General features: G+C 37.9%; 1 protein-coding gene across 2 annotated transcripts in view; it reads left to right on the plus strand.

Moving 5' to 3' along the window:
* The window catches only part of SEC24D (SEC24 homolog D, COPII component), a 102,692-nt gene that overhangs the window by 54,384 nt on the left and 34,524 nt on the right, over positions 1 to 13,784 (plus strand). For both annotated transcript variants that reach the window (XM_028087390.2, XM_028087391.2), the window contains exons 9-11: positions 1,495 to 1,633; positions 4,927 to 5,042; positions 12,910 to 13,034. In XM_028087390.2, the coding sequence (XP_027943191.1) occupies positions 1,495 to 1,633; positions 4,927 to 5,042; positions 12,910 to 13,034 (380 nt within the window). The remainder of the gene's footprint in view (positions 1 to 1,494; positions 1,634 to 4,926; positions 5,043 to 12,909; positions 13,035 to 13,784) is intronic.

A 13,784-nucleotide genomic window follows, 5' to 3' on the forward strand; every position in this document is an offset into this window, starting at 1 on the left:
CCTCATTTAATCCCTGTCCCAGTCCTACCAATGGGGCACCAGAGCTATGCCCATGTTAGGGATCAGAAGAGATCCTGTATGAGAAGTCCAATCTGTTTTCTGCCTTCCTTGAGGCAAGAGGAGGGGGAGAGGGCAGTGCAGAGGCCGTGGGGACTAGTCCTGAATTTTTTTTCTTTTTAAGACCCTCTCCCGATTCTTTTATGTATTATACTAAACCTGTTTTTTGTTTTTAAGATCTTATTTATTTATTTGACAGAGAGAGCACAAGCAGGAGGAGCGGCAGGCTGAGGGAGGGGGAGAAGCAGGCTCCCCACTGAGCAGGGAGCCCAAGATAGGACTCAGTCCCAGCGTCCAGGGATCATGACCTGATCCAAAGGCAGATGCTTAACTGACTGAGCCACCCAGGCTCCCCTATACCAAACCTGCTGTTGTTGTTGTTTTTTCGGTTACGAGATCTCACAGCTCATTTCTGAAGCCTCAGCAGTGGATTGGTTTTCGCATTGAACATCTGGACAGGGACAAACAGTAAATCTCAGTTTTCTAAGTTGAGTAGAAAATGGCCTTCTGACCCTGTCTCATCCTCCACCTTCCTCCTCTTCAGGTCTCCATTAAAAAGCAGTCTGCTTTATTTACATCCTTTTTTTTTTTAAGTAAAACTTTGTTACCATGCCAAACCCTGTAATTCTCAAGCTTTTCTAGAAATGTTATCTTTAAGGGAGATTTATAAAAGCAAGAAGAATCTTTGTGGTTTTATTCTGAAAGCCAAAAGAGTTGAGAAACAAGGCAGACTCTAATGCTGAGCTTTTTCACTTTCAAGCTGTAAAATGGTTTCTATTCATGCTTATGAGGAAGAAGCAATTGAAATATTTATTTTTTAAGTCCTGGCAAAGCATGACCAGCGACTTTGAGAGTACATTTTGTCATGGGATAAAGAAACAGAAAAGGCAGAATCAGGGTCCTTGCCTTAAAGTGAACATTATTGTATATTTCTTCAGAGAGTTTCATTTTTGAAGAAACATTTTGTATTCTTTGATGGAACTATCTAAACTAACTAGAGCTCTATCCAAACTAGAGCTTTTGAAATCAGACCCAATTCACGTTCTTTATTTATAATCAATGAACAAACTTAGCAAAATCTGTGATTTAAGGTATCCAGGACATTTTTAACATATGCTTTATTAAATATTATTGCCATCATTATATTTTCTCTCTGCCTTCACACACATACAGATAAATACATATACATAAATATGCATATATACATATGTCCTTATTAATGAGATAAATATTCAAATTAATTTTTGTTTGGGTATTTCTTTGAATTCAGAAGGTATCAAGAGAGACATCTTTACTCTCCTGGTGAACACCAAGAGTTAAGAGTTCCTTAATGAATGCCACTGGAAGACTTTTCAAATTAAAATTATTCCATAGTATTTCTGAAGTACCTTGAAATCCTATACCCATCTACCTCTTCATTTTACTTGCTTCTTATAGATTCCCCTTTATTTGGTAAATCATGGAGAGAATGGACCAGTCAGATGCAACAGGTGCAAAGCCTACATGTGCCCATTTATGCAGTTCATTGAAGGAGGAAGGAGGTATCAGTGTGGATTTTGCAACTGTGTGAACGATGGTAAGTGGTGCCAATACATGCTCGTAGTAAAAGCTCTTTATTAGTTGAAATATGTTTTACTTCTTAGCTTAGGGGAAAAAATATATGTTAAAGCTCTTAGTTATACCTGAGCTTTCCCTAAATACTGATGAGCTCACATTCAAGAATAACTCAGAGCAATAGCAAAAGCAAAACAAAACAAAACCTCAGTTTTGTCATCTGTAAACATGAGAGGTAAAATTTTGTTTTGCCTCCAACGGAGACTTTGTGGAAGGGGATTGAGAAATAAAACTACTTACCTACTTTGGAGTTTTATAAGAAACACAGCAGCTTCGATGTGGGAAGTTGTAGGAGCAACTTCATGCATTTATATGAGGCTGAGAGGGGCGTGGAGGTCCCAAACGGAGCAAGTTCTGGTTGGTTTCCTTCCACAGATATTATAAAGAAGAACTTTTATTTTATCTGTGTTTATAGATGGTAGGTTGGAGACTTAATCTTTCCTTATTCCTCCAAGTTATTCCTGAATGTGAGCTGATCAGTATTTAGGAAAAGCTCTGATTTAACTGAGGGCTTTAACACATGTATAGATTGTTTTCCCCCTCAGGGATGAATGTTGGATTGCTTAAGAAGGAAAAAAACATTATTCTGAAGGGCTTTTGCAGATTCTTTATATTTTCACTGTCATTCCAGTATGAATTGACTGATGTTGAAGAAAACTGCAAACTTGCTAAAAGCAACTTACATTCATTATATTCATAACAAGTCTGTGTTTTTAAGTTTTTGGTGCTCAATAAAGTGCATAGTCAGCCTGAAACATTCCCACATTCATTTACATTTCTAGACCCTTTGTAGAACCATGTGATGATTATGAGAGCATGAACTTTCTACGTGTTTTCCTCTTTCCTTATCTTCATAGACATGCTTCTCTGCAGGTCATTAAATCTGAAGAATGTCACGGCTTTCTGCCTCTGTCATTGCATTCATGGCGGCTCAACTCTGTGAGTGTTCTCTGGTGGGAGAACGCCTTGTTGCCCCAGCTCCTTATTACAGTCCCTGGTTTTGTTCAACTCAGAGTGCCAGAGACTGAGTCTTTCTCACAAAAACTTTGGTCAGTTCTTAAAAATGCCTTGCTATGGAGTGGAATCATTGGTTTCTATCCTCCTCTCAAAAAACTGTGGTCCTCTTGCAATGTCTCTCTCCTTGCTCCAACTGCGGCATCCACTCATTGCAAATTGGATATCCCTGTGAGACCAGATTTCTGTTGGTTCTCCACCCTTACTTCTCTTTCTAAGGAAGATTTTATTCCTTGTTTCATCCTGGATGAAATCTGCAACCAAATCATTGGCTACCACTCCAGTCTTGGGACCTGGATTTCAGGAGCCCTGTGACAATTCATTTCCCTGTACTTTAGTTTTGTGGGGAAGAGTCATGAGAAGGCAGAGACCTCTCCTGCAGCATTTGGATAAATGTCTCCACCGAGGTCACCAGCTCCTCAGTGTCTTTAGCCAGACCCTCACCTTTCTTAGGAAGGTAATCAGAAATTTATGTAGCTTTTAGATCCAGGATTTTCAGTTTGGTGTGACACCCTGGCGTCACACCCAGAGTATCAGCTCAGAGCCCAGCCACTTCCTGGTAGAAAAAAAAAAAAAAAAAAGAATTCTTGTATCTCTACATAATAAATTCCCTTCCCTTGGGTATTCACTCCTAGGAGGCTGCCGTGTTCATTTTCCAATAGCGTTATTCATACTAGGCTCAAATATTTGTTGCTAAAAGGAGCCAGACTCCTATAGATTTACACTGACACCTGCATTCTTCATTTAGGTTTAAAGAAGACAGAGGTTTATTGAAGTTAGAAAGAACCCAGCAAGCTTGGTCACATGGTTTCACTCTATTTCCCTTCAGAGTGTCCAGAGATTGCACAGTGGGAAGCATGTGAGGCCAAAAGGCATGCAGGAAGACAAGTGTCATTTGGCAGTGCATAATTTACAATGTGACTTGAATTTTTTTTATAAACATGACAGATAATATTAAATGCTAATGAATATGAAATTAAAGGAAAAATTTCGCATGTTACATGTAGATATGTGAATGAAAATGAATTATAGTTTATACTATGTAGAAATTACCATACCTAATCCTAAATAGCCAATGTAACATCATCTCCCTCAACTAAAAGTAACAAAATTGCAGGTTTAGACGTTTAGACCCTCATAGTCTACTTATCTCTGCTGAGACTGTCAGTTTCCCACTTCCATAATCTTTACAGGACTTTGAATTTTCCAAATTCAGAGATCCATATGTACGTATGAGTGTTATAAAACTTGTTTTAAAAGAAATGGCCATGTTATGGTAAGAAAATAGAAAAATCAGTTCTTGGTGATTATTTTTAAGTTCCAACCTACGAAAACAGTCTTGTTGTAATTCATGTTGGTTCACAACTAAAAATAAAGAATACTGAGTTGTTGGTTTTAAAAGAGAATGCATTACTTCTGTAGTCTTATAAATGAAAATGTTGCTCTTTATGAAATGCTGAAAACCAGAGCATTGCTGGTTATTCTAAATACTTCTTCCTTTGTCAGTGGTTTAATAGCCAGCCCTATTAATCTCAAGGCAACAGGAGTTTGTTTTCACAGAGATACCAGGCCATATTTGTCCAAGTGTTCAGTGTGTGACTCATAAGTGTTCCTGTGCTGTTGGATGACTTCCAGGTCGTTGCCAGAACTAACCTCCTTAGACATTTGAATCAAATTAAGAGTTCTCAGCTGAGATCTTAGTGGTATAGTCTTTCCCTAATGCAGCAATCCTCTCTGCTCTGAAGTCCAGACATTAAAAGATTACCATGCAGACTTTCCATGGCTGAAGACATCTCTTAATTAAAGGATAACAAATACTGTAGTTAATAGTATGAGTCCAAATAACCAAGGTATATTTCCGTTAGGTATATTGAAAATTTAAATAGTTAGAAAAGTCAGAATTCCTTTTAAAGGAGGTAACTAAATAGGGAGAATTAAATTTTCTCTGTGACAATTTAAAAACACCAGTATTTTTATCCCTTTTCTTCACAGTGGTCTAAATGATAAATGTTATGTGTCATCGGTAACTTGCAGAAGAGTCGAGAGGATTTTTTAGAAAACCTTTGTACTTTCCACACATGCTTTTTACATAGTGGATATTTAGAATATACTGCATTCTAGCTTTAAAACACTTTTTCCCCCTCAAGTACTTCTTTTCCTCCCGTAATAAATTTTAAGAACTTATTAAGTTGTCTGTGTTATGAAAACAAAAGGTTTCCTTTCTTATTTTGATTTTATTAGTTCCACCATTCTATTTCCAACATCTGGACCACATCGGGAGAAGGCTGGACCACTATGAGAAGCCAGAGTTATCTCTAGGATCTTATGAATATGTTGCTACTTTGGATTACTGCAGAGTAAGTGTTCCCAGGACTTCAAGTGTTTATACATTGATGTCAAACTCAAGTGAATAACTTTCATATGTAAAGAACTGAATCTTGGTTCACAAACAAAGCGTTTTGGTGGTGCTATGGGGATGTAGAAATGCCTCAGACACAGATCAGGGTTTCTAGGCTGTTAACATAATTAAATTGCCAAACTATTCAGAGCAGTGATTATTTTTAAAAACTAAAAAGTGGTGCCAGAAATAGAAAACAATAATTTCATTTTTATGTCCCTATCAGATAAAATATTCTGAGTTCTTAAAGCAACAGTACCATAGAGTGCCTCAACCTTATTTGTTTTGTCAGAGGTCTCAGAAGGTTTTCCCTTCCAAGGCAGATGCTCAGCCGATATGGTCAATAGGACTGGAACAGGTTTCTCTACCTCCTTTCTGCACACCCGTCGTCACCACAATGATTTAAGACTCTTAGGATCTCCCTTGGACTATGTGAGAGCCTGGGATTCTGGCCTCCGGTTTCCTTGCTTTTAAATGTAAGCGTGAGACTCCTCCCTGTTTCCTTAATCTAAAAAATTAAATTAAAAAACGTAGCCTTCCTTATGAGATCATTAACTGTTGGCCTCCATACTGTCACCTTGGCCATCTCTTCAGCTGTACAAAACACTCACCACAGACTCTGAACTCATCACCCCTTCTTACAACTCTATGCTTTTAGGTAAGATTGTTTTGACCGGACTATCTTTGCATCCTCCTGTTACATTTATATACCCCACCTAGCAAACTCGTACTCATTCTGTAATACCTGCCTGAAATTTTATCATATGTGAGTGTACGCATGTGTACACATGAACCACTTTCTTTGACTTGATCGTAGTGGTTATTTACTAAATCTCCTGGGTTTCCCCCCCACCCCATAGAATTTGGTCTGTATATTGGTTTTAGCAGGTATCCCCATGAAATTTAAATCTTCTTAAATACTTTCCCTCTTCATAGATTTCAGTATTCTTGGTGACAGGAATCTTGGCCTGGCTGTCTTTTGGGCCTCCACTGCAGTGTCTAGTACAAGGAAGACAGTTAATCAGTGTATGTGGGGTGGGTGAATGAATGAATGAATGAATGAATGAATTGGCAGGTCTGTTACTATTCCCAGGACTGGCTATTTCCCTTTTCCAATGTCATAGTGAGAGTGACCATCATTTTGGGTAACTCGCAGGGCTTTAAAATTCTTCGGTGATTTGGAAACATTTTCTTGGGTATCAGTTCAGATTTCAGCTTCTCTCTGAAGTACCATATGTAGACCTGAAGAAACAGAGCCATTCTGACTAATTTTCTTACTTCCCCTTCCAAATGTGAATGCCTACTGATGCCCAGTGCTCCGTAAACAGCCTCCACGCACAGAATTCTATCACCGATGTTTGCAAGGGGACCAGTCCACATTATTGAGTATAAATTACAAAGAACGTTTTTCCTGAATAGAAGTTTTTTCACTTGATTGGATTTAATTTTTTTTCAGTTAATATAACTTTTGTGTTTATCTTAGTGTTTTGTATGATTTCTTTTACCACATTACATAGAACTAGTTATTAAAAGTTAATGCTTTATTAATTCAAAATGTAACATCTGAACATATTTTGAGAAACATAACATTTTTTGGTATTAATGCTTTATATCAGACAAAAAAAAATCCTAAAGTACCAACTACTTTTAGGCAGTTTATTTGTTCTTTACAGTTCTTGGCTGAAGGTGAATGATTAAGTAGACCATAAATAAAGCCATTATAAAAACTAGTGATGGAAAATTTATTGATTGATCTTTGCAACCATAGTATAAATATAACTATGCTCTCAGTTTCTAGTTCTCTTGCCAGAAAGGCTATATTATCTTGATTTTATGCTTTTTTAATAGAAACTCAGGCAGAGAGTCAAATCTATTTCTGGGAACAAAAGTTTCAGTATCTTCAAACTCTGTTATCTGGAAATGTTCCAGATGTCTAATTGATGGGAAATTTCGCCCAGCAGGCAAGGAACTAAACTAAAAAAAATGTACATTTTAAAGAATTTTTTGTAAGCTTAATCTACCTTTTATTATTCCAAGTAAAATTTAAAATTTAAAGAGTTTAAGTATCTTCAAATTTAATTATAATTCAAAATGTAAATAAAGTATAATAATGAGTCACCTTAGGGATTTGGACAATGAAAAAGAGCTTATTTAATTTGTACCTGTATTTTTTAACACCACACAAATTTAGAAATACAAAATTATATTTTCTCCTATTCATTTTAGTTTATCTTGATACCAATTTTATATAATAAGTTAACATTGATATTTACTATATGTGATGCTCTATGCTAAGTACTTTTTATGTGTTGTATCATTTAGTTCTCAAGTGAACCCATGTGGTGAGTACCACCATTACATGGGGAAACTGAGGCCTAGAGAGCCTAAGTGCCACCCTCAAATCACACACACGTAGAAAGTGCTAGAGCTAGACTGAAAACTGTGTTGGCATGACCATAGAACCCCTATTCTTTATCAATATACTGTGGATTTGTAGGCATTTAGAAAATCACCATGGGATTCCCCTGGGAAAAAAAATATCCAACTCTGTCATATAACTGAGTTTTTCACTTAAGAGTTTACAGAATAGGGCGCCTGGGTGGCTCAGTTGGTTAAGCGACTGCCTTCGGCTCAGGTCATGATCCTGGAGTCCCGGGATCGAGTCCTGCATCAGGCTCCCTGCTCAGCGGGGAGTCTGCTTCTCCCTCTGACCCTCCCCCGTCTCATGTGCTCTCTCTCTCTCTCATTCTCTCTCTCAAATAAATAAATAAAATCTTAAAAAAAAAGAGTTTACAGAATATATCTACACACAAAGTATACCTAAAATGTAAAACCCCATTCCGAGCCAGCCTTTCTTTTTTCTTTTTTTTTTTTTCTTTTTTCATCTCTCCACTTAATTTTAATTCACTGTGACATTTAATGGATACCTAACATGCCCAAGACACTTGGTTATGTGCTGTGAGGGATACCAAAGCTAACAAGATAATGAACTGGTTTCTAGGTACTTCCTATGTCTAGACCTGATAAGTATATTGTTATGATATAAACCCAAGTATGATAAATGCCATATGAGTCCAATAATCCTAGTGCCATAAGAAAACGGACAAGCGATGACGTATGATTTGGAGGATCAGGGAAGGCTTCAAAGAGTAAGTGACTTTTGAGCTGGTTACACCATGAGCAGAGTTTGGACATGTGGGAAGGGAAGGGAAAAAACCGTGAGCAGAAGCAGAGGATTTGCAGCTTCGCTTTCTTCAGGGACTAGGCAGGTGTTGTAGATGAGTGAAGTGGAGTTAGTATGGGAACTAGGATAATTGGAGAGGATGTTCCCTTTCCCCCAAAACACATTCATATTCAAATATTTTTTTAAAAAAACACTATGCCAAACAAAATACTATTCTGGCCAAATTCTTGGCCCAGGCCTACTAAACTGACTTCTGGATAGGAAATGTTTTGAAAATGGCAAACACTTAAATTAGTTGAAGGAATGTGTATTGGGGAATAATGGGAAGTAAAGCTGGAAAATTGTTTTGAGATACAGACTAACCACTGGGTTTGGTGTCATACCTTTGATCTCCTGTTTTCTTTTTATACCTGTTTGTTAATGAGTATTATGGGGAGTTGAAAATGCCAGGCCATTGAGGAATTTATGTTAATTCAGTAGGTGATGAGGACCATTAAAGGTAGAGAGGGAGTTGTTGCCTTAGTCCATTTACCCATCCATTTACTCATTTATTCACTCAGCAGTATGGAGCATTCTTTTGTGCCAAACTCTGTGCTTGACTTTGAGGACTCTCAATAAACATTCTGTCTTCAGAGGCATTATTAGCGTTGTGATCTGTATTGTGTCTTTGGACAGTTTATTCTGACAGCAGTCTGTGTAATGAGAGGAAAGAGATTGGAGGCAGGGGGATATTAGAAGTTAATGCAGTAGTCCAAGCAAGGGAAACTCAAGGGAATATAGCAGTTCTTCAAAAATTTAGAAATAGAATGACTGGGTATATACCCAAAATAATTGAAAGCAGAGTCTCAAAGAGGTATTTGCATACTCATGTTCATAGCAGCATTATTCACAATAGCCAAAAGGTGGATGGAACCCAAGAGTCCATTCATGGATGAATGGATGAACAAAATATGGTATGTACATACGTGGAATATTATTCAGCCTTAAAAGGAAGGAAATTTAGACACATGTTAAACATGGATGAACTTATGCTAAGTGAAATAAGCCAGTCACATAAAAGACAAATACTATGATTTTACTTTTCTGAGGTACCTAGAATTGTCACATTCATGGAGGTAAGAATGTAGAAATGTTGAATGGTGGTTGCCAGGGTCTGGAGAGAGGGGAATGGTTAAGTCATTGTTTAATGGTCACAGAGTTTCAGTCTTACAAGATAAAGAGTTCTGGAGGTGGATGGTGGTGATGGTTTCAGAACAGTGTGAATGTACTTAATACCACTGAACTATGCACTTAAAAATGGTTAAGGTGTTAAATTTTATGTATATTTTACCACAGTTAGAAATAATTTTGGAGGGCGCCTGGGTGGCTCAGTCGTTAAACGTCTGCCTTCGGCTCAGGTCATGATCCCAGGATCCTGGGATCGAGTCCCGCATCGGGCTCCCTGCTCTGCGGGAGACCTGCTTCTCTCTCTCCCACTCCCCCTGCTTGTGTTCCCTCTCTCTGGCTGTGTCTCTCTCTGTCAGATAAATAAATAAAATCTTAAAAAAAAATAATAATAATTTTGGAAATTAGGGTCTAAATTTGGGTACTGGAACCAGAAGGGCTTCACAATTAACTGGTCGTGGATGGTTTAGAAAGGTGGACAATTCCATGGAAAAAATGAGATTTGAAATTCAGATTGTTTTTGAGGATCATGCTTTCTCTAAGTTCCTTACGGAGAAGCCAGTACAGTGGGATAAATCTTGTCTTACCTGCTAAAATTTTGAGTGAAGATCTTGGCAGGCCCTTTATATGGAAGTGTGCTATAGTTAAATAGAATGCTGGTCTGGAGCTCAGAAAAGAGACCATGCTGAGAAAGAATTTGTGGAGTCACCTATAAAGAGGTGCTGGTTAAAATTGCGTAACTAAGATCTCTGTGATGGAGCATGTGGTAAGAGAAGAGAAGAGGGTGTCCTTTGGAGAAAGAAGAAAATGAAAAACAGAAGCAGCAGTCAGAAAAGTGGGAGAGGAGGGACACCTGGGTGGCGCAGTCGTTAAGCGTCTGCCTTCGGCTCAGGTCATGATCCCAGGGTCCTGGGATCAAGCCCCGCATCGGGCTCCCTGCTCAGCGGGAAGCCTGACTCTCCCCCTGCTTGTGTTCCCTCTCTCTGGCTGTGTCTCTCTCTGTCAAATAAATAAATAAAATCTTAAAAAAAAAAAAAGTGGGAGAGGAAATGACACCACAGTGCCTTGACAGCTAAAAAAGTGAAGGTGGTCTGCCATGCCTAAAATTGGAGAAACAAAAGAGATTTAGGATGAGAGCTGGATTTTACTTAATCCAGCTTAAAGTCCCTCATTTGCAGTCAGGAGGTCTGTGACCCTTAACAGAGTGGTTTTGGTAAGTTGTCATGGAAAACCAGGTTTTTCATACCTGTTAGGCGTGGCTAGACAAAGCAAGCTGGGTTGAAAAAGTGGAGTGATTAATTCAGGCAGCCAGGGATGAAGTCATTAGAATTTTCTAGGTATGAGATGGCAAACTTCTGGATGGTTATGAGTAGGGACCAGATAAAACATGTGAAGGGATCATTTTGAAAGGATAATCAATGGGACTCAGTGATGGAAAGAAAAGGAATAGTCAGATCTAATTTCATATTTTTAAGCCTTTGAGTTGGTGTGTAGTGATGTTTTTGATAGAGATGTTGGAAGAGAATGTCATTTAGAGGAATGAGAAATTAGTTTCCGATGCATAGAAAACTAGTTACAGTGAAGCATTCCATGGAGATGTGCGTGTTGGATTTATGGAAACTATTCACTGGGGGAACTGGTAATGAACTTGAGAGAGGACACAAGAATTGGTAAGGCACATTTGGGTCGGTTACAAAGAGGCTTTGGCTTAATTAATGGAAATGATTGTTGTTTTTATTTGATATAAATCATTGTAAGTCTATATTATAAATTAGATTAGGTGGGAATCAGGAATGATTTGCAAAAAAAAAAATGCTCAGATAGACAGCAGTGGAGTTCTTTCTTTTCTTTGTTGGTCTGATTTTGAATGTGACAAAGCAATGAAGCATTTATGTTGATGATTTTTAAGTCCTGCAGTTTTCTTATTTCAAATGACAGACTTTATTAGAAGAGTGTTATACCTAGCCTTCTAGTGGATATAGAGTTAATTAGTAAGGTAATTTGGAGATATTATCATGTAATTTTATAATTATAATAAAATACAATTTTATTTTACTTTTTAAAGATTTTATTTATTTATTCATGAGAGACAGACAGAGAGAGAGAGAGAGAGAGGCAGAGGGAGAAGCAGGCTCCCAAGGAGCAGGGAGCCCGATGCAGGACTCAATCCCAGGACTCTGGGATCATGACCTGAGCCGAAGGCAGACGCTTAACCATCTGAGCCACCCAGGTGCCCTAAAATACAATTTTATTTTAGAACATTTTGTCATTTATCATAAAGTTAAAAATTGAATTAACTTGAACTCTTGTTTTAGTTTGAGTCACTAAGTTTGCCTGTGGTTCTGTTTTCTAAATATTTTGTAAGACCCAACTGAAGAATCACTTCCTAAGAGCTCTTTGAACCCCAGCCAGTAAAGGGACCAACAGATACAAAACATTTATATAACAGCTGCTTTATGTTATAGTGATTGTTTTAAACAGATAGAGAAAAGGCCCAATATTCCATTTTTAACCATAAATATGTAAGGTATAGGTAAGTATTTGACAATATAGTACAATTTTAAGATACACAATTATATTTTATTATTTTTTAAAGATTTATTTATTTAAGAGAGATCACGAATGGGGGAGGGGCAGAGGGACAAGCAGACTCCCTGCTGAGCGGGGAGCCTGACCTGGGGCTTGATCCTAGGACCCTGAGAACATGACCTGAGCCCAAGTCAGTTGCTTAACCAACTGAGCCACCCGGGCACCACTACAATTATACATATATATTTTTAAAGATTTTATTTATTTATTAATGAGAGACAGAGAGAGAGAGGCAGAGGGAGAAGCAGGCTCCCAAGGAGCAGGGAGCCCGATGCGGGACTCGATCCCAGGACCCTGGGATCATGACCTGAGCTGAAGGCAGACGCTTAACCATCTGAGCCACCCAGGCGCCCCTTACAATTATATTTTAATATATAATTTCATATCTTTAAAACTGAAAGAGCTTATAAAGGAAAAGATTTGAAAATAGTATTATCTATAAGTTAATGATGTTTTACTAGTTTCAAGACAAATGCTAATTATTGTATGTACTCTTTGGGGGCTCAATTTGTCAAGGTACCAGACACATTTCTTCTCATAAGGCAGAGGGTTATAAGCAAGGCTGGCCACCAGACTGTACTCACCCTTGGGTAATTGTAGTGATAAGGTCTTTGGAATGCTATAAAAGTGAAGCTTTTCTGCTAGATATCATAATCCTGTCTAACTCAATAGTGTGCCGCAGGTCATACCCTGGAAAACAAACAGCTTTTATCTTTTTTATAGCATCAGAGACTGTGTTCTAGAAAATGATTTAATTCCACAGATGTTATATCCTAAAATATTAAATGAAAAGTTTGATGATCTTCAGGAGTTTCTGAGTGTTTTAATTTGATTATGCAGTATATATACTTTATAATTACATTTGTGTGATCTGTTTGCTTTCCTGTAGAAGAATAAGCCTCCCAATCCACCAGCCTTTATCTTCATGATTGATGTTTCATATAGTAACATCAAGAACGGACTTGTGAAGCTCATATGTGAAGAACTGAAGACTGTGCTGGAAAAACTTCCAAAGTAAGGGAACTCCCATTATTTTTAGAATTTGCACAATATTATGGAATTAGCTTATTGGCCAGAAAACAAGTGCTGAATGACCCATGGATATCTTTTGCTGATGAGGACATTGGGCAAATATTTATAAATCAAACAGCACTATTTTTTTGAGTCCTTAAAAAGTCCAGAGTTATCTTTTGTACAAAGCAAAAGAAACAAACTGATAAAAATTAATGCTATGGTAAACAATATTCAAAAGACATTATAAATTATAAGGAGATTCCCAACAGTGTGATGGGAAAGACTTTGGAAGTCTGTTATTCATTTTCAAAGTGGTTGATTTTCCAGTGGAAACCAGTAGCTGTGGGTTGTAGTAGAGTTCTAAGGGATGCCAGGAAAAACGGAATTGTTGTCTTACCGCAGAGATGGTAGCTTTTTAGCCAAATTTCCTTTGCCCTTTTACACCGTCAAACCCCTTTGCCACTTTACTGCTGCCTCCAGGTCCTAGCACAAGGTAGATCACTTTCCTTGGCACTGCAGGGGACAATGCACAAAAGGAAAGGTGGAAAGGTATTTCAGCAAACATGGCTGTTTTTTATAGTGTGCAAACTAGTTGGTTAGGGTGGGAAGTACCATCTAGTAAGAAGATCCTTTATGAGAGGAAACATGGTTAAGAAAAAGGCTAAGGAATATTGTCTGAAACCTAGTGTCTGCGCCAGGTTCAGCATCTTCCACCCCTCCCTATATCCTGAACATAAGCAGTCTCTGTTC

This window comes from Eumetopias jubatus, unplaced genomic scaffold, assembly GCF_037043125.1.
Source record: "Eumetopias jubatus isolate StellerSeaLion01/CBP00866 unplaced genomic scaffold, mEumJub1_p1.0 scaffold_2, whole genome shotgun sequence".
Lineage (NCBI taxonomy): Eukaryota > Metazoa > Chordata > Mammalia > Carnivora > Otariidae > Eumetopias > Eumetopias jubatus.